We start from the raw sequence: 16931 nt of genomic DNA on the forward strand, positions 1-16931 counted from the left end.
TCTGGCCATACCAGAGATGGACAAATCACGGCAACGTGCTGGGGCTTGGCCTATGCTTACAGGGCCTTGTTCAACACTATCCAGCACCTTCAAAAGGAAAAGAATATCGGCGGATTTGAGGGCAAAGCGACAGTCGCTACTCAAACTTTGGCTGCAATGAACTGCGCAGCTACCCCAGTGGCAAGTACAGCAGCTGCTCAAACTTCAACTGCAACAGACAGCGCGGTTACCCCAGCTCCAAGCACGGTAGCTACACCACCCCCAGCAACAAGTACAGTCGCTACTCAAACCACAGTGATAATCACTGCAGCCAAACCAGAGGACCAATTCGTACCAATATCAGTTGCCCCTGTACGCAAGAGAACAAGCAAAAAGGAGGCAAAAAGGGTGAAGCAAGATGAAGAACCAATGAATTCACCACCCGGTCCAGAATCTGATCAGGAGTCATCATCACATGACGAAGAAGAAGAAGAAGAGGTAACTTCTCGACCTCGAACCTCAACCGAGCTGCGGAATATGCGAAAAGATTTTACCCGTCAACCAGGGGAGCACATCATCACCTGGTTACTCCGATGCTGGGACAATGGGGCCGATGGTCACGAACTAGAAGGTACAGAAGCCAAGCAGCTGGGATCACTTGCTAGAGAAGGGGGAATTGACAAAGCAATTGCAAGAGAGAAAAAGTCCCTCAGCCTTTGGAGGAGGCTCTTGGCAGCTGTGAAAGAAAGGTTTCCGTACAAGGACGATGTTACGAGTCGTTCGGCCAAGTGGACTACTATAGACAAAGGCATCCAGTCTCTGAGGGAATCGGCCATCGTAGAGATGATCTACATCGTAGAGATGATCTACATCAAGCCGAATAACGGGGATACACCTATAGATCCAGATGAAGTTGAATGTACACGACCCATGTGGCGAAAACTTACACGGAATGCACCGTCATCATATGCCCATTCATTGGCAACAGTGACCTGGAATGACATAGTACCACTAACAGTGGATGAAATGGTTCATAAACTCCGAGAGTTCGAAGACAATCTCACTCCTTCCATCATCTCAGCTGTGAAAAAACTGTCCCAGGACCTCGACAAATTGAGGGACGATGTATCTGATTTATCCAGCTCCTCACGTGTACCAACACACGTCTCAGCTATTAACAAAAGACGTCCTATTATTCAAGAGAGGAGATACAGAAGATATACGCCACGGGGTACCCTATGGTTTTACCTGCTGGATCACGGAGAAGACATGACAAAGTGGGATGGAAAACCTACTTCAGCTTTGGAGGAACGGGTGAGTGAACTGAAGAGGGGAGCAAGGGCCAAGACTGATCGTCCCATGAGAGCTACGGCTTCAGTCTCTGGTGAGCAGTTTCCCAGATGGAGTGGAAGAGCTGATTTTACTCCAGCTCCTGTGATAACGAAGAATAATCCCTTTCAACACGACTTAAGTGTCCAATGCTGTGACGACCATTAGAGGGGCCCTGCCTCCAGCCAGGTGGAGGTAGGGGACAATCGGATTTACTGGGCTGTGTGGATCAGATGGCCTGGCACATCAGTCCCACAGAAGTATAAGGCTCTAGTAGATACCGGTGCACAGTGTACCCTGATGCCATCAAGCTGTCAAGGGGTGGAACCCATCTATATTTCTGGAGTAACAGGAGGATCCCAAGAGTTGACTGTGCTGGAGGCTGAAATCAGCCTGACTGGGAGGGAGTGGCAAAAGCACCCTATTGTGACTGGTCCAGAGGCTCCATGCATCCTCGGCATAGACTACCTCAAGAGAGGGTACTTCAAAGACCCAAAAGGGTACCGGTGGGCTTTTGGTATTGCTGCTTTGGAGACTGAGGAAATTGAGCAGCTGTCCACCTTGCCTGGTCTCTCAGAAGATCCCTCTGCTGTGGGGTTGCTGAAAGTTGAAGAACAACAAGTGCCAATTGCGACCACAACAGTGCGACCACAACAGGATCTGAGGCCAGCTATACCCCAACTGAGAAAGAGATACTGGCAGCCTATGAAGGGGTTCGAGCTGCTTCGGAAGTGATTGGCACTGAAGCACAGCTCCTCCTGGCACCCCGGCTGCCCGTGCTGGGCTGGATGTTCAAAGGCAGGGTCTCCTCTACACATCATGCAACTGATGCTACATGGAGTAAATGGGCTGCACTAATTACACAACGAACTCGAATAGGAAATCCCAGTCGTCCAGGCATTCTAGAAGTCATCATGGACTGGCCAGAGGGCAAAGATTTCGGAATGTCACCAGAGGAGGAGGCAGTGCGTGCTGAAGAGGCCCCACCATATAATAAACTGTCAGAAAGTGAAAAGCAGTATGCCTTGTTTACTGATGGCTCTTGCCGTATTGTGGGAAAGCATCGAGATGGAAGGCAGCTGTATGGAGTCCTGGACGACAAGTTGCAGAAACTGCTGAAGGAGAGGGTGAATCGAGTCAATTTGCCGAGGTGAAAGCCATCCAGCTGGCCCTGGACATTGCTGAACGAGAAAAGTGGCCAGTACTTTATCTCTATACTGACTCATGGATGGTGGCAAATGCCCTGTGGGGGTGGTTGAAGCAATGGAAGCAGAACAACTGGCAACGCAGAGGTAAACCCATCTGGGCTGCTGCACTGTGGAAAGATATTGCTGCCCGGGTGCAGAACCTGGTGGTGAAGGTACATCATGTAGATGCCCATGTACCCAAGAGTCGGGCCACTGAGGAACACCAGAACAACCAACAAGTGGATAAAGCGGCTAAGATTGAAGTGGCTCAGATGGACTTAGATTGGCAACATAAAGGTGAATTATTTCTGGCCCGGTGGGCCCATGACACTTCAGGCCATCAGGGCAGAGATGCAACATACAGATGGGCCCGTGACCGAGGGGTGGACTTAACAATGGACACTATTGCCCAGGTTATTCATGAGTGTGAAACATGTGCTGCAATTAAACAAGCCAAGCGGTTAAAGCCTCTTTGGTATGGAGGACGATGGTTGAAGTATAAATATGGGGAGGCCTGGCAGATTGACTATATCACACTGCCACCAACCCGCCAAGGCAAGCGCCATGTGCTTACCATGGTGGAAGCAACCACCGGGTGGCTGGAAACATACGCTGTGCCCCATGCCACTGCCCGGAACACTATCCTGGGCCTTGAGAAACAGATTTTGTGGCGACACGGCACCCCAGAGAGAATTGAATCAGACAATGGGACTCATTTCCGGAATAACCTTATAGATATTTGGGCCAAAGAGCATGGCATTGAGTGGGTATATCACATCCCCTACCATGCACCAGCCTCTGAGAAAATCGAACGGTACAATGGGCTGTTAAAAACTACACTGAGAGCAATGGGTGGGGGAACTTTCAAGCATTGGGATACACATTTACCAAAGGCCAGCTGGTTGGTCAACACCAGAGGATCTGCCAACAGGGCTGGCCCAGCCCAGTCAGAACTTTTACATATTGTAGAGGGGGACAAAGTTCCCGTGGTGCATATGAAGAATTTGCTGGGGAAGACAGTCTGGGTTATTCCTGCTTCAGGTAAAGGCAAACCCACTCGTGGGATTGCTTTTGCTCAGGGACCTGGATATACTTGGTGGGTAATGCGGGAAGATGGGGAAGTCCGATGTATACCTCAAGGGGATTTGATTTTAGGGGAAAACAGCCAGTGAACTCAATTGTATACTGTTGCCTGCTGTGTAATGCTTTTATAGCCCATCAACTAGATGTCTCCAGGTCACCAGCGACTGGCCCTGACTTCCCTCCAGCCATCATCCCAACAGAGAATGAACTTGGAACATCATGGACCGAATGGACTCGGCAGCATTATAGGGATTGGTCCATGCACTAAGAAAATGATTTTTTTCCTCTTGGTCTGTATGTATATGGATGTATATATGTGGGAGAGCGATGGTGTATTGAAAATGTGGGATCTGAGCACGACGTGAATGGTATGGAATAAGGGGTGGATAATGTCCTGGGTTCAGCAGTAGCAGTCATGTTTTTTTCCTTTGTGTTAACTGGTGCAGTGCTGTGTTTTGACTTCTAGTTTGAGAACAGCGTTGGTGAAGCCGATGTTGTCGGTTGTTGCTAAGTGATGTTTACCCTGACCAAGGACTCTGTGAGGCTCATGCTCTGCCAGGGAGGAGGGGAAGCTGTGAGGAAGCAGAGACGGGGCGCCTGACCCGGGCTAGCCGGGGAGGTATTCCATACCACAGCACGTCATGCCCGGGGTGGGGGGTAACTGGGAGTTACCCGGAAGGACAGGAGCTTCCGGGTGGAACTCGTTTTCTTGGCCGGTGGTATCGTATTCTCTTCCCTTGTTATTTTCCCTTGTCGTTGTTTTAGCTGAGACTGTTCTTGTCTCAACCCGTAGGAGTTGCACTCTCTCGATCCTCCTCCCCGTTCCTCCGGGAGCGGGGAAGGGGAGAGCCCCGGTGCGGGGGGGGGGGAGACGGACACGGACCTTGATTGTTGTCAGCTCGGCACCACTCACTGGGAGTGAGTGAACAAGTTACCTGACTGGGTTTAAACCACGACAGACTGGACTGCTGGGGCTGAGGCAGTATATACCATTGAAGTATTGCTCTGTGTTTGGCCTTCAGTTATGGAAGGAGTGTAAAAATACTTTGGTTATGGATAGAGTGTAAAAACACTTCATGGGCTACTGTTGGAAAAGAGGTATCGATTTGAGGTGAAGCTTTAGTATGAACCTATGTGGATGTTTTTGTATGGGTGGTGGTATGTGAATATTAATAAAATAGTGCTTGAAGCACTGACAGATAATGAAAGTTGCTTTCATTGTGCTTCATCAAAGTTTCCAGGTTGTTCTGTTTTTTTTATAATTTTACTGCATTTCAGGCAAATACACATTTAAACTGTAACAACTTTGATGGTTTTATTTCAATTCTGAACGTCTGGACAAATAGCAGCTATCAAAGGTGTACAGTTTCAGCTGTGTGACTTCGGGCTGCGCGCTGCCTTTGATGGGAGGAGAATTGCTGTAGACGTGAGGCAGTTTCTGTGTTTCTACTGTTGTGCTGCCAACTTAATAATTTTTATTGCAACTCATTTTCTTTTGGTGTTTTCCACTTTCAAAATTGATAAAAATGCTACTTCTGATTTCTAAGTCAGTTTTCAGGTCTTATTTTCGAAAATATCAGCCTCCCCATCTGTCTTTGAGAGGCTCCTAAAAATCAGGTTTTACTCACATTGCTTCTTCTGGTAACAAACATTTTCCTTAGGCTGAGAAGCCATGGAGAGGGGATATGAACTGCTAATACTAGCAGGAGAGACATATTAATAAAGTATTATTATCCAAGACAGCCACACTGTTAATCCTTTTGTTGTTAGGTATGTAAATTGTGCGTATTATTCAAGTCAGCATGGATGCAGAACATAACACAAGATTACTTATGAACACTGGGGTATTTTTATGGTAATAATTGTGTATTTCTTTTGACTCTTGTAAAAGTACAATGAGGCAGAACAATAAAGTGTAATTTCTAGTTTAGCTGTTTTATTAGTGGTTGTAGAGCTCTGAACAAGTATCTTTGCCTGAAGTTTGATGTCATAAACTGATCAGTGCTCCTGCTTCTGTTACAAGGTTTCTTTAATTTTAACATGGTGAGTGCTTGAGAAAAAAAATCTGTTGTGTTGCAGGAAGGCTGTTGTATTTGCACTGAAGTGCATCAGTTCTTTGCCACATAGCAAAGACGTAAATATTCCAGATATAAATTATGCTAACCAGGAGAGAACCATAGCAGCAGTCTCTAAATATTTGAAGCCACTTGAAGTGATCTTAAATCAGCCCCTTTATGTAAACAACTATCTGTTTTTTTGAGGACTTCTCTAAAATGCGAGCTTGAAAGTTCTCATCTTTGTATCAAAGTGTTTATAGTAATGGCAGGGGAGTGATCTTACATGTGCACGTATACTCATATCAAAATCCAGGTTCAGACATCTTTGCATGGACGGTTAATTCAAGAAAATAGTGGAAGCTTCTCCAGAAGAATGTACTGTTAAAAAAGGTATTGGTGGTGGGACAGACATGCAGGTACAGCTGTACTAACAACATTTACCTGGAAAACTTCATCACAAATGGACTGAGCTTGCAGGATACGTTTCAGTTCCCAAATTTAGCTCTAGGCAACTGACAACCTACCAGTCTCTCTCTTTAGCACTGCTGTTGAGATGTGTGATGGGTGAGGCATGGGACACGGGTCATACGGTGGGAGAAGGGCTCTGATAACAAGCATGAACATGGGGTGGTATAGAAAGCAATGCGGTAGGTACAGCTGCTTGCTGGATGATGCATGGAGCCTCTGCCGTGTGGACCTAAGAAAAAGAGAGGCTGTAACACAACCAGAAATCTGAGGTAAGGCCCTCCCAGCAGGTTGCATTCAGGCTGAGACTCCACATGGTGCTCAAATTGCATGTGGGCATGGATGCTGGAACGGAGAGAGAAGTGTAATAATTCAGGGCAAAGTGATGAAAGTAGCAATAAGAAACCCCAGGTATTGGGATACAATTTTTTTTTCCCGAAGGTGCTGGAGTCCCTGGGAGCAAACACAGGGAGGCTGGGATTTTGACCACATAGTGTATGATTTATGCTTTTAATTCTTAGGTCTGTGGTAGAAGTATTGCAAAGCTAATCATGATGTGAGTAGAAGATGTACTGTGAGATGCTGAGGTTGAAGATCCTTACCTCCTCCCTTCTCAACTCTAAACTTTGATATTATGAGTTTGGAACCATTAGAATGATCTGTAGCCAGTAATAGGAAAAATAAACAGGTTTCTCTGTTACTCTCTGTTACCATTTATTTACTTTCTTATGCCTCTTATTGACAGCGGTACTGGTATATCTGATCTTTTTCATAACACCTTAGAGCAGAGACTTACTGCCTTTATTTGCCTGGGAAGTACCCTGTGCACTGCTGAATGTTATTACTTTTTTACATTTAACAGTATCAATACATTTTATAGTAGGTTGGGATTATGTTGCAAAAGAGTGTTAAGTATCTTGATTTTGTCTTGTTCTGGATGTAAAGCTTTGGTTAACTTCATCCAGAAAATAACAACCAAACAGTTTCACTAATGCTTTAGATCAGAATTCTCAAACCTTACTCTGAATATCTAGCACTGTCCGTTTACTGTGGATTACTGAGTGGAATCTTTGTGAAATGGTTTTCTAAATGTCACCTGGAATTTGCAAGGAGGCCATAAAACACAGCAGCAGAAACAGCGAGGTGAACATGACAGTTTTTCTGCCCTGATCTAATTCAGGAGTTTCAACTGCTTTTTAAGAATCTGTTAAAACTACTTTGTGTGGTGGATCAGATGATGGACACATATAAGTGTCTTAAGATTCTCTATTTTCCTCTCTGTAAGTTTTTGATACTATTTTAGTGGTTTTTTTTTCTTTAAAAGTGGATTTTCTTTTAGGTTTAGTCATTGCAAAAGACAAGAAGAATGGGCAGCCGTGATTTTTTATAATCTTTTGGAAAATAAACAGTCATGGTTTCGCTGTGTGTCCATTTTATTTTGTTTCATGGCAATCAGGTGCACTGGCTTCAGTCCCTAATTTGTGTACCTCTCCCTTCTCAGGTGACTACCTTGGCAGTCCTTAAATGCTGGCAAGACTTTTTGAATTCCAAATTCCTTATTATTAATAATTCTATTACAGTGTTATCCAGAGGATCTTTCCAAGAGATCAAAGATAAGGTAGCAGGTTAAACGTCTAGTTACAGTGCCCTATGAAAGAGGGATATAATAAAATGAAATTTAAAGGGCCAGGGAGAAAAATAATGTTGATACCAAGTGTTTCTTACAGGGTGAAGTAACTGGGGTTGCCATGAAAGAAGTAAGATTAAGGGGCCAGCAAAATAGGGAAGTGTGAAGTCTGTAGGACAACAGGTTTCTCAAACATGATGAAATGGAAAGAGAAGCAGCCTGTAGAAGGATATAGGAGAAAAGTCATACGCTCAAAATGACAGGAGTGGAAAAAGGCGTGGATGGAAGGGATTTGATTTAAGTGATAGTGAAAAGAAGGGTGTAACAAGTGCTGCTGAGAGAGAATGCATATTATTAGTGACAATCAGAAAAATATTACTGGATTTGGGAGATACAAAGGATGCAGTGGCAAATTTGGAGACAAAAGTATGTGGTCCAGGAGGAAGTGGAGTCCAAAATAACTCTATAGACTGGAGTGAGTAGGAGAACATGATGATGAATTGGTAGTATGACAAAAGGTAAGATTGTTTTTGGGCCATGTCACATTTAATATGATTGCAAATCAAGTCTGTGACAGAAGTTGCAAGCTGGGTGTGACTCACAGAAGATGTGAAGACTGTTGATTAAAACCAAGCAGGTTGCGTCGAAGCCTAAAGATGGAGACTTCAGAACCACCGTAGGTCTTTGGAAAAGATAAAAGGGTCCCTTGTGTAGTGAGAAGTACTAGAAAATACTGAAAGAGTATTAGGACAATACTGTGGCATTACAGGAGATTAAAATCTCCAGGAAAATGAGATTGTGGTATATAAATGGTATCATAAAGAGCGTGGAAGATTCTGATCTAGCCTAGATCTTGAAGTTTGACTGACCATTGGGGTCACCGAGGATTTTGGTGGAATTTATTTAAAAAAAATATTTTCATTCCATAGCTGTGAAGCTTCTGGTGAACTCATAACACGCTTCCTCTTCCTTCTAACAAGTACTCGAGAGAAAGGCTTACAAGAAGGGATACCCAGGATAAAGAGAATGAAAAATGCCCTTGGGAAGCTTTTCACCTCAAGGCTTAATGAAACTGGGTTGTAACTCTTGTTTACTTATTAGCATAAACACAGATCCTTGTGGTAGAAGACACCTTGATTGACCTTGCACCACCCTGCTGAATCATTCCACCAACTTACGATCTCTTTAACCTAAGTGGGAATAGGGTTGTTCCCTAGGGGAGGATAGTCTAACTTGTTTTGCATTTATGTTTTTAACTTCTGAAGAGAAAAATTAAAAGGCTTTTGTTTAAGAGGTTTTATGTGACCAGGAGAAACTGAGTTCAGGTGTTCAGAATAATACATCCCTCAAATGGAGGGATCTGTCATGTTTTCCTTCTGGTAGCAGCAATTTATGCCTTGTAGCAGCTGTAACCATAAAATTACAGCTGTAGTCAAATGACCAAGAGTAAAGCATTCATATCATGATTCTGAGGGCACCTGGTCTGCCGATGTCAGTACTGAATCTGAGGAGTATTATACCAAAAGAAGTAAATCAGTTTTTAATTTGAAAACCAATTTGCAATGATTCTGAAGTGTTTCAAGATGCTGTTAACTCTTTAACATTATGTTTACAGTTTTTAACTGCTGCTGTGGTTCAAATGCTTGTCTGGAACTTGTGGTTAGTCTTTTGTCTGCAAATGCATGTCAACCAGGGAGAGAAAAGAAAAATCACTCATCAAGCACAGCTTTACCAGCACAACTCATTGTCTGGATGGAGCACTCCCAACAGAAGAGCACTTTTGTTGACTTTGCTGATGTTCAGAGAAGTTGTGTTGCTATGTCAGGGGAAAAAACTTTCACAGAATGCATGATGCCTATGTTTAGTTACACTGATGCTGGTCTGTAATCTGAATGCTGTCTGAGGTTTTTGTTTAGTCCTGTCTTCATGCAGACCTTTCTGTCTGCCTCTAGATGAGTTACTTTACCATGTCTATGCCTTAAAGTTGAAGAAAATAATGATTCCTTATTGCTGACTTTTTATGTCTAAATTGTAACCAGAGCTGTTTGTTCCATATACGGTGTGTAGATCTTAATTACATTATTATTTCCTTTTTAAGATAGTGTTCAAAAAACACCTGCAAAAAGGTTTCAGCCAGGCTTATTTTTAATGGGAGCAATGCCTACTAACAGATCAGGGCTTGAGGCAGAGACTTATAAAAGGCTCTATTTAAACCTCAAATGATGAAACTTCATGTCTGTGGCCAGCTGTAGAAGTTATGTTGGTCCTTGGCTTAACTTTCTTTTAAAGTGACAGTAGATGATGTAGTTGATGAATACAGAAGACACTGTGAGTGGGATTCAGCTCATTTAAGATGGGCTTTCTACAGTGTAGACATTGACATCCAAGCTCCTTACTCATTTTTCAGTCTGTGAGGAGAATTAGGCCCTCTTAGGACACAACTCATCTTACCTACTCTAGATGCCTGCTTTAGGATGCTGATTTCTTTTTTCTCCCTGGTGATTATAAAGAGAGTCTAGATGTCTAGCTCAGATGCCAATGCCTACAAGAGGTCAGGAGAGCTGTCCTGCATGCCTGTAACTCTAGCTGATCACTGTGAGATGAAGGAGCATTCAGACAGGGCCCTGTGAAAGGAAAACTCAACAGAAAAGGATGTCTCTGAAGCAGATGAGTAGACATACTTGTATTCTGCAGCTCAAAGAGGCTTGTGAAGAAAGAGGCACTGACTGAGGAGAGCACTTCAGAGTAGGGTGAGAAGACAAATTAGAAGCAGTTTAGCATCTCTTCCACCTATTTAACCAGAAGGAAATGTTTGGAGGTTTTTTGTTTCTGGGAATGAGAAGTTCTAGAAACCAAGCTGTATCTACTGAGCATGGTTAGAAAAGGGCTTAGTTAATTCATATCTTTCTAGTAGGTAAAAGAAAAAATTGTATAAGAAATAATGTTCTGCTCAAGTAAATCTGTTAAGGTAATGAACTGTAACTAATGAACTCTAACCCATTTTTTTACAAGCCTTTGTGTGCTTGCCCTAACCTGATGGGGGCGTTGGCTTTCTTCTAAGTGCTACCATGTGGATGGAACAGCAGCGCTCAGCTTCTAACAGGAGAAATGCTTCATTTTGCATGCTCCCCATCCTGCCAGCTCTGAGATGTGAAGCTGGCAATGAACTCAAGAACCTGGGCAGGTTGGGGCTGGGTAGGTTGAATGTTCAGTGAGTTTTGTGGAAGGGAGTGGCAGCTGCATTGCTTGCATGTTTGGTCCACGTGTTGGCCTCTTGCAGGTGGCCTCAGGAGTAAGTATCCACTGCTGCACTCCCGTTCCACCAGTTGTGACTCTGCCCAAAAATCCAGCACTAAGAGAATATGAAGGGTGGAATGAGATTTAGCCAAAACACCCATATTTAAAGGGGTAGGTGTAGTACTTGGATTTTTATGTTAACTTTTCTGGTCATGTGCTATTAAGAGTGTCACATTTGCTCTGTGTTCTTTGATTCTCAGTTTCTGGGAAAAAAAGGTATCTTGGGTAACGTAAACAGCCCAGTATAGTTTTAGTACATGAATTACTGTAAGTAATAAGTATCAGGCAAACTAGGGTGTACAAATAGTACAAATTGTATGAAAATGTGCATTAATTTATAAATTTAAAAATAAGATACTGTCAAAATATATCAAAGTATATTTAGGTTTTGAATGAAAGCAATCTTGGGTATGAAAATAAGTGTACTGAACCATAGGAAGGCTTGCATAATAGAGGTACATTTCTGGCAAACAGTTGTGTTTCTGTTTGCAAGCTAAATGCTATTTCTAGCTTCAATTTTTATGACTTCTTAAGTCATAAAAAGTGGGCAGTTTTGCAGTAAAACCAAACATTCACAAATCTTCCTTCCTGTTCTACTTTTGCTACTTAGGAAGGAGTAATATCTCCTGCTGATCTAGACCTTGTGATGTCAGATGGATTGGGAATGCGATATGCATTTATTGGACCTCTGGAAACCATGCATCTTAATGCAGAAGGTAGGTAGTTTAAAATTATATGAATGTGAAGAGAGGCTCCAGAAGTGTTATAAAACAAACTATGTTAAGATTCCTGCAGCTATGACTAGTTTCTCTCTTTACTGTAATGATAAGAAAAATAAAACTTACTTAAAACTTGAGGTCAAGAGGAATGGATGTTGACTATCCTATTGTAAGTTATCAGATGGAATATGACAAATCACTGAAACACTAGTGGTGTATTTCATGTTTTCCAAGATTTGTCCCGGTGCTTTGCAAACATTTCTGTGTCTATAGTTTGTGACTGTCTGACTGTCAGGAAAATAAAGTATTGGAAAAAATCTGATAATTTATTGTCAACAGAAACTCACTTTCTGTAGATGACCACCTGTTTTCTGTTTTTCTTCATCCCACTCTATAGCAAAGGCTCACTGTAAATCTCACTGGAAGTGGCTTGCTTTAAGCTGGCTTAGGTCCTGAGTAAAGTGAAATTGCTTCTATTCACGAAGTATTGTGCATACAAAGTTGACTTGACAAAGCAGTCAAGTAACAGTTCAATGTCTGTCTTGCATAATTCAGACAGATTTGTAGATGTTTCTGGAATAGTATACATGAATCTCATCTAAATAAAAAGGGAATTGCATAAAATTAAATACAAATTACAGATCAGGATTTCAGAGTTTTGGACAATTAATCTGACAAAGCATGAAGACTTCAAGAAGTGAAGATCAACTAAATGTATTTTTAGCTGTTTATATTATGGGCTGTGTCTTTATTTAGGTTTTGTATGGTCACTGATATGGTAGGCCCCTGCTCTGTTACTGGATATTTTAGGCACTGGTGCAATGCCTGTTAATACTATAGTAAAATAAAAAAAACAGAATCATAAAGTATCTGTTTTCTGTCTACCTGTTTGTAGCTACTAGGCAGAAACTTATGTCTCTTAAGACTAGCAAAGCAGTTTTGACATGAATGTGAAATTGTGGATCCTCCACCATGGTACTTAGTTGCCAGTTGGGTTTAAACCACAACAGTGTTTCAGCTTGTCAGTTTGGTTGTATATCAGTAAATTAGATGTCACAAAGTGCTTGCTTTTGTTCACTGTTAAGTAAACAATATCTACCTTCTAGATAGAGGCACTTTCCTAAAAGTTTCCCTCTTCTTATCTATTAATATCTCGCAGTTTTCAGTCCTCTCTAGTGATTTTATTTTTTGAAACTTACTCACTATAAACCATATGCATTTTTTTACATAGAACATAACAAATACATATAGCAATAGCCCTAAGTACAGGAATCTGCCTGGAATCTTTTGGGCCATGGTTGTCCAGTCCTGCCCCCACCATTCCCCTAAGCTTCCATGTCATCCTCTGTGGGAACTGTCCATGCACAGGGTCTTCTGTCAGAGAAATTTGCTGAACTGCCTCTACTAAAACATAAAACCAAAATAAAATGCTTTTCTAATAACAACAACAACAACAAAAGTTTTGGAGATCAAGTCATACCTGTGAACGCTTTTAATCCATGTTTTAGATTCCTTAATTCTAAAATAGTGTTCACCTGAGATAAATGGAATTGTCTAAGTCATCTGGGTTGGCTTTGATGGTCTTCTTGGAGTGCCCTTTGGCATTCTATGTTCTATCATTATCCATCTTAGCTTCTTTCCTCCCATCAGGAAACAGTCATTGTTATAAAAACATTTGTGAAATTTCCCATCTCAAACCAGGTTTAGGTAACACATGCAACTGACACATTGGTTATTCATGGCAGAGATTATCCAGCTTCTAGATTTAATGCTTCCTTCTGTTAGGAATTTTAGTATTAAGATCAGAGGAATAAAAAAACTATGAAATATAATCCAAGAGACTGAAAATGGAAAAGTAGTCTTGTGGGGGCAAAATACAAAACCAGAATATACCTGTTGAGTTATTTTAACATTATATAATATTCTCAGTTAAAATAACGTAGTACATTTGTGGACTGGGCTATTTACACAAAAGCACCTTGTTGGCTTGTTCAGTAACATGGATCATGAGATGCATTGCTTCACTCCCAGTCTTGCAGATGCGTTGTCTCTGTCTAGAGCTGCTCCTGTTTGTGTGCTGGCAGGCTGACTCAGGCTATTGCTTTCATCAGAAACAGTTTAAATCAAAACTGCTGATGTCAGGACACATGATGGCTTATGTTCACAGTTCCACACCAGCACCAGCTTCTGTTTGGTTGCCCTGTATTGCTTCACATTATGTGAAATACTGTGGACCTCCTCTTGATTGCCCAGGATTTGCTTGACTAACCTAATCTCCTTCTGTGACAAGGTGGTCCCCTTAGTGGATGAAGGAAAGGCTGTGGATGTGTCTACCTAGACTTTAGTAAAGCCTTTGACATCATTTCCTACAGCATTCTCCTGGAGAAAATGGCTGCTTATGGCTTGGGTTGGTGTACTCTTTTCTGGGTAAAAAAGTGGCTGGATGGCTGTTCCCAAAGAATGGGTGAATGGAGTTAAACCCAGTTGGCAGCTGGTCACAAGTGGTGTTCCACAGGGCTCAGTATTAGGGCCAATTCTGTTTAATGTCTTTATCAATGGTGTGGGTGAGGGGATTGAGTGCACCCTCAGTGAGTTTGCAGATGACACCAAGTTGGGCAGGAGTGTTGATCTGCTTAAGGGGTAGGAAGGCTCTACAGAGGGATCTGGATAGGCTGGAATCAATGGGCCAAGGCCAATTGTATGAGGTTCAATAAGGCTCAGTGCTGGGACCTGCACTTTGGTCACTGCAAGACATGGAGGTGCCAGAGCTTGTCCAAAGAAGGGCCACAAAGCTAGCGAAGGGTCTAGAATGCAAGTCTTATGAGGAGCAGCTGAGGGAACTGGAGTTGTTCAGCCTGGAGAAATGGAGGCTCAGGGGAGACCATATCACTCTCTACAACTACCTGAAAGGAGGTTGTAGCAAGGTGGGTGTTGGTCTCTTCTCCCAAGTGACAAGTGATAGGACAAGAGGAAATGGACTCAAGTTGTGCCAGGGGGGCTTGAGATTGGATATTAGGAAAAAATTCTTCACTAAAAGGGCTGTCAAGCATTGCAACAGGCTTCTCAGGGAAGTGGGTGAGTCACCATCCCTGGAGATATTTAAAAGACGTGTAGATACCACTTGGGGACATGGTTTAGTGGTAGACTTGGCAGTGCTGGGTTAGCAGTTGGACTCCATGATCTTAAAGGTCATTTCCAACTTAAACGATTTTATGACAGCCCTCCCTGTTAGCCAGTGTAGCAGCTTCATCAGCTTCACAGCGGCATTACAGCCATAAAATATTAATTATACAATTTAAACTCTGTTAATGAGTGAGAAAGGATGGCAGGGATGTAGGAAGCATGTGAGAGTAAAATAGTGATATTTGTGGGAGATACTGGAAGATGGAAAGTCTTTTTTTTTTTTAAATGAGTGATGTGGTATTTTTGTTTGGTTTTGAATAAAGAATGTTATTCCAGTGATTTTCTGAGATCAGTGTTACTTCCTTCCATATGGAATGCATACAGTCAAGATCCTCCCATGAACTTCCTGTGCTAATGCCAGGTTTCCCCCATGTTAGTTCTTATGTCCTTTCCTTCATATTCATAAATGGTCTTATTGAAATAGGCCACTTCAGATTACCAGTTAATCCATGCATGAATATTAGGAGTTTTGGATATATGGCTGTGAGCCAACAGCCTTGAACATGGAATAAAATGACAACGTCAAGTCACTAAAAGCAGCAGAAGCAGCAGCAGCAGTTTGAGAACTGAATTGCAACAGACAGGAAGGAAACTGCTTTGAGGGGGAAAAAAAGCACGTCCACATGACATAATATTATAATGTTGATGGTTGGTTTCAGTAAGTTCTGCATTTGAGTCATTATTTCACATGTCAGCATCACAACAAATGCTGTTAAGTCTTTTACAAGGAATATCATCAGACTTCACTAGAGTCATTTTACCTGTTTACTTATCATGGGGTTATGTTAGCAGATACAGTGTCCCTCCTGTATATGTACCTGGCTATCTGTGAATATACTGAAAATGATCCAGCCTCAATAAGATTATATCTGCTGAATGTCCTGGTTCTTGAGCTGTCAGCAACATTTAAGCTTTTGCAAAAAATAACCTGCAGAGCCAGAGGCTAGGATATCATTTACTGTGTTTTACATATTTGCAACAAAAGTTCTTCATATGTATTTCACAATTGACTTAGATCAGTTACCTTATTAGTGGGTTATTTAGTGAGCTATAATTGGAATTTGACATTCTTCTAAACTGCTTCTACTACCAGAAGAGCTCAACAGGAGGAGATAGTAAGTTCAAACATCTGATAAACTAGAAATGCATCTTCATGTTCAAAATTACGTTTATTTTACTGAAAGTGGGAATCATAGAATCACAGAATAGTTAAGGTTGGAAAGGACCTTAAGCTGATCTAGTTCCAAGCCCCCTGCCATGGCAGGGACACCGCACACTAAACCGTGTTACCCAAGGCTCTGTCCAACCTGGCCTTGAACACTGCCAGGAATGGAGCTTTTATCACTTCTTTGGGCAACCTGTTTCACTGCCTCACCACCCTCACAGTAAAGAACTTCTTCCTTATATCTAACCTAAACGCTTTCTCACCTTGTCTAGCGAGGCAAAACATAACCAAGAATGTTTTTTAACATTACTGTAAAGAGGCATGCTGGCTGGTTCAAAAGCAGAGATTATTTTCATTGCTATGGCTGCTGCTTTAATGCTCTCATACAGAGAGCAAACCAAGCTTTAACCCAGTTCCGGAGCTTTTGTACCACAAGCTGGTAAGCAGAAGGTGGGAGAAGCTCTAAGTTAAGGTAATAAAATCTAAGAAAAGGAAGACTGCCTCTGTTTCTCTCCAAACAACATCTAATAAGTAATAAATGATAATAAAACCTCACCTTAATTCAGGCTTACTTGTAAGACGGTACCTCTGAGATGAAATATCACAGTTGTACATAATCATGCAAGCCCCTCTTTTCTCATGAACCTACCAGTTATTTCATATGTTTACACACATTCAGTTCACCTCCCAATAGGCTGAAGAAGGTAGTTTGTAGTGTTTCTAGAACTGCAGTTTTCCTCTATGCAGCTGCGGGGCTTTTCTGTATGAAAAACTTCGTGTACAATAAGCAAAGGTGGGAATTTTTCAGCATACTGACTGCTGTGCACCAGTTTCCTTCTC

General features: G+C 42.1%; 1 protein-coding gene across 4 annotated transcripts in view; it reads left to right on the forward strand.

The window, feature by feature from the left end:
- Positions 1-16931, forward strand: part of CRYL1 (crystallin lambda 1) — a 66680-nt gene that overhangs the window by 38199 nt on the left and 11550 nt on the right. For all 4 annotated transcript variants that reach the window (XM_057399658.1, XM_057399657.1, XM_057399659.1 and 1 more), the window contains one exon: positions 11635-11740. In XM_057399658.1, the coding sequence (XP_057255641.1) occupies positions 11635-11740 (106 nt within the window). The remainder of the gene's footprint in view (positions 1-11634; positions 11741-16931) is intronic.

The sequence above is a fragment of the Pezoporus wallicus genome, unplaced genomic scaffold (assembly GCF_028554395.1).
Source record: "Pezoporus wallicus isolate ANWC-B61680 ecotype Strahan unplaced genomic scaffold, APGP_CSIRO_Pwel_v1 scaffold_6446, whole genome shotgun sequence".
NCBI lineage: Eukaryota > Metazoa > Chordata > Aves > Psittaciformes > Psittacidae > Pezoporus > Pezoporus wallicus.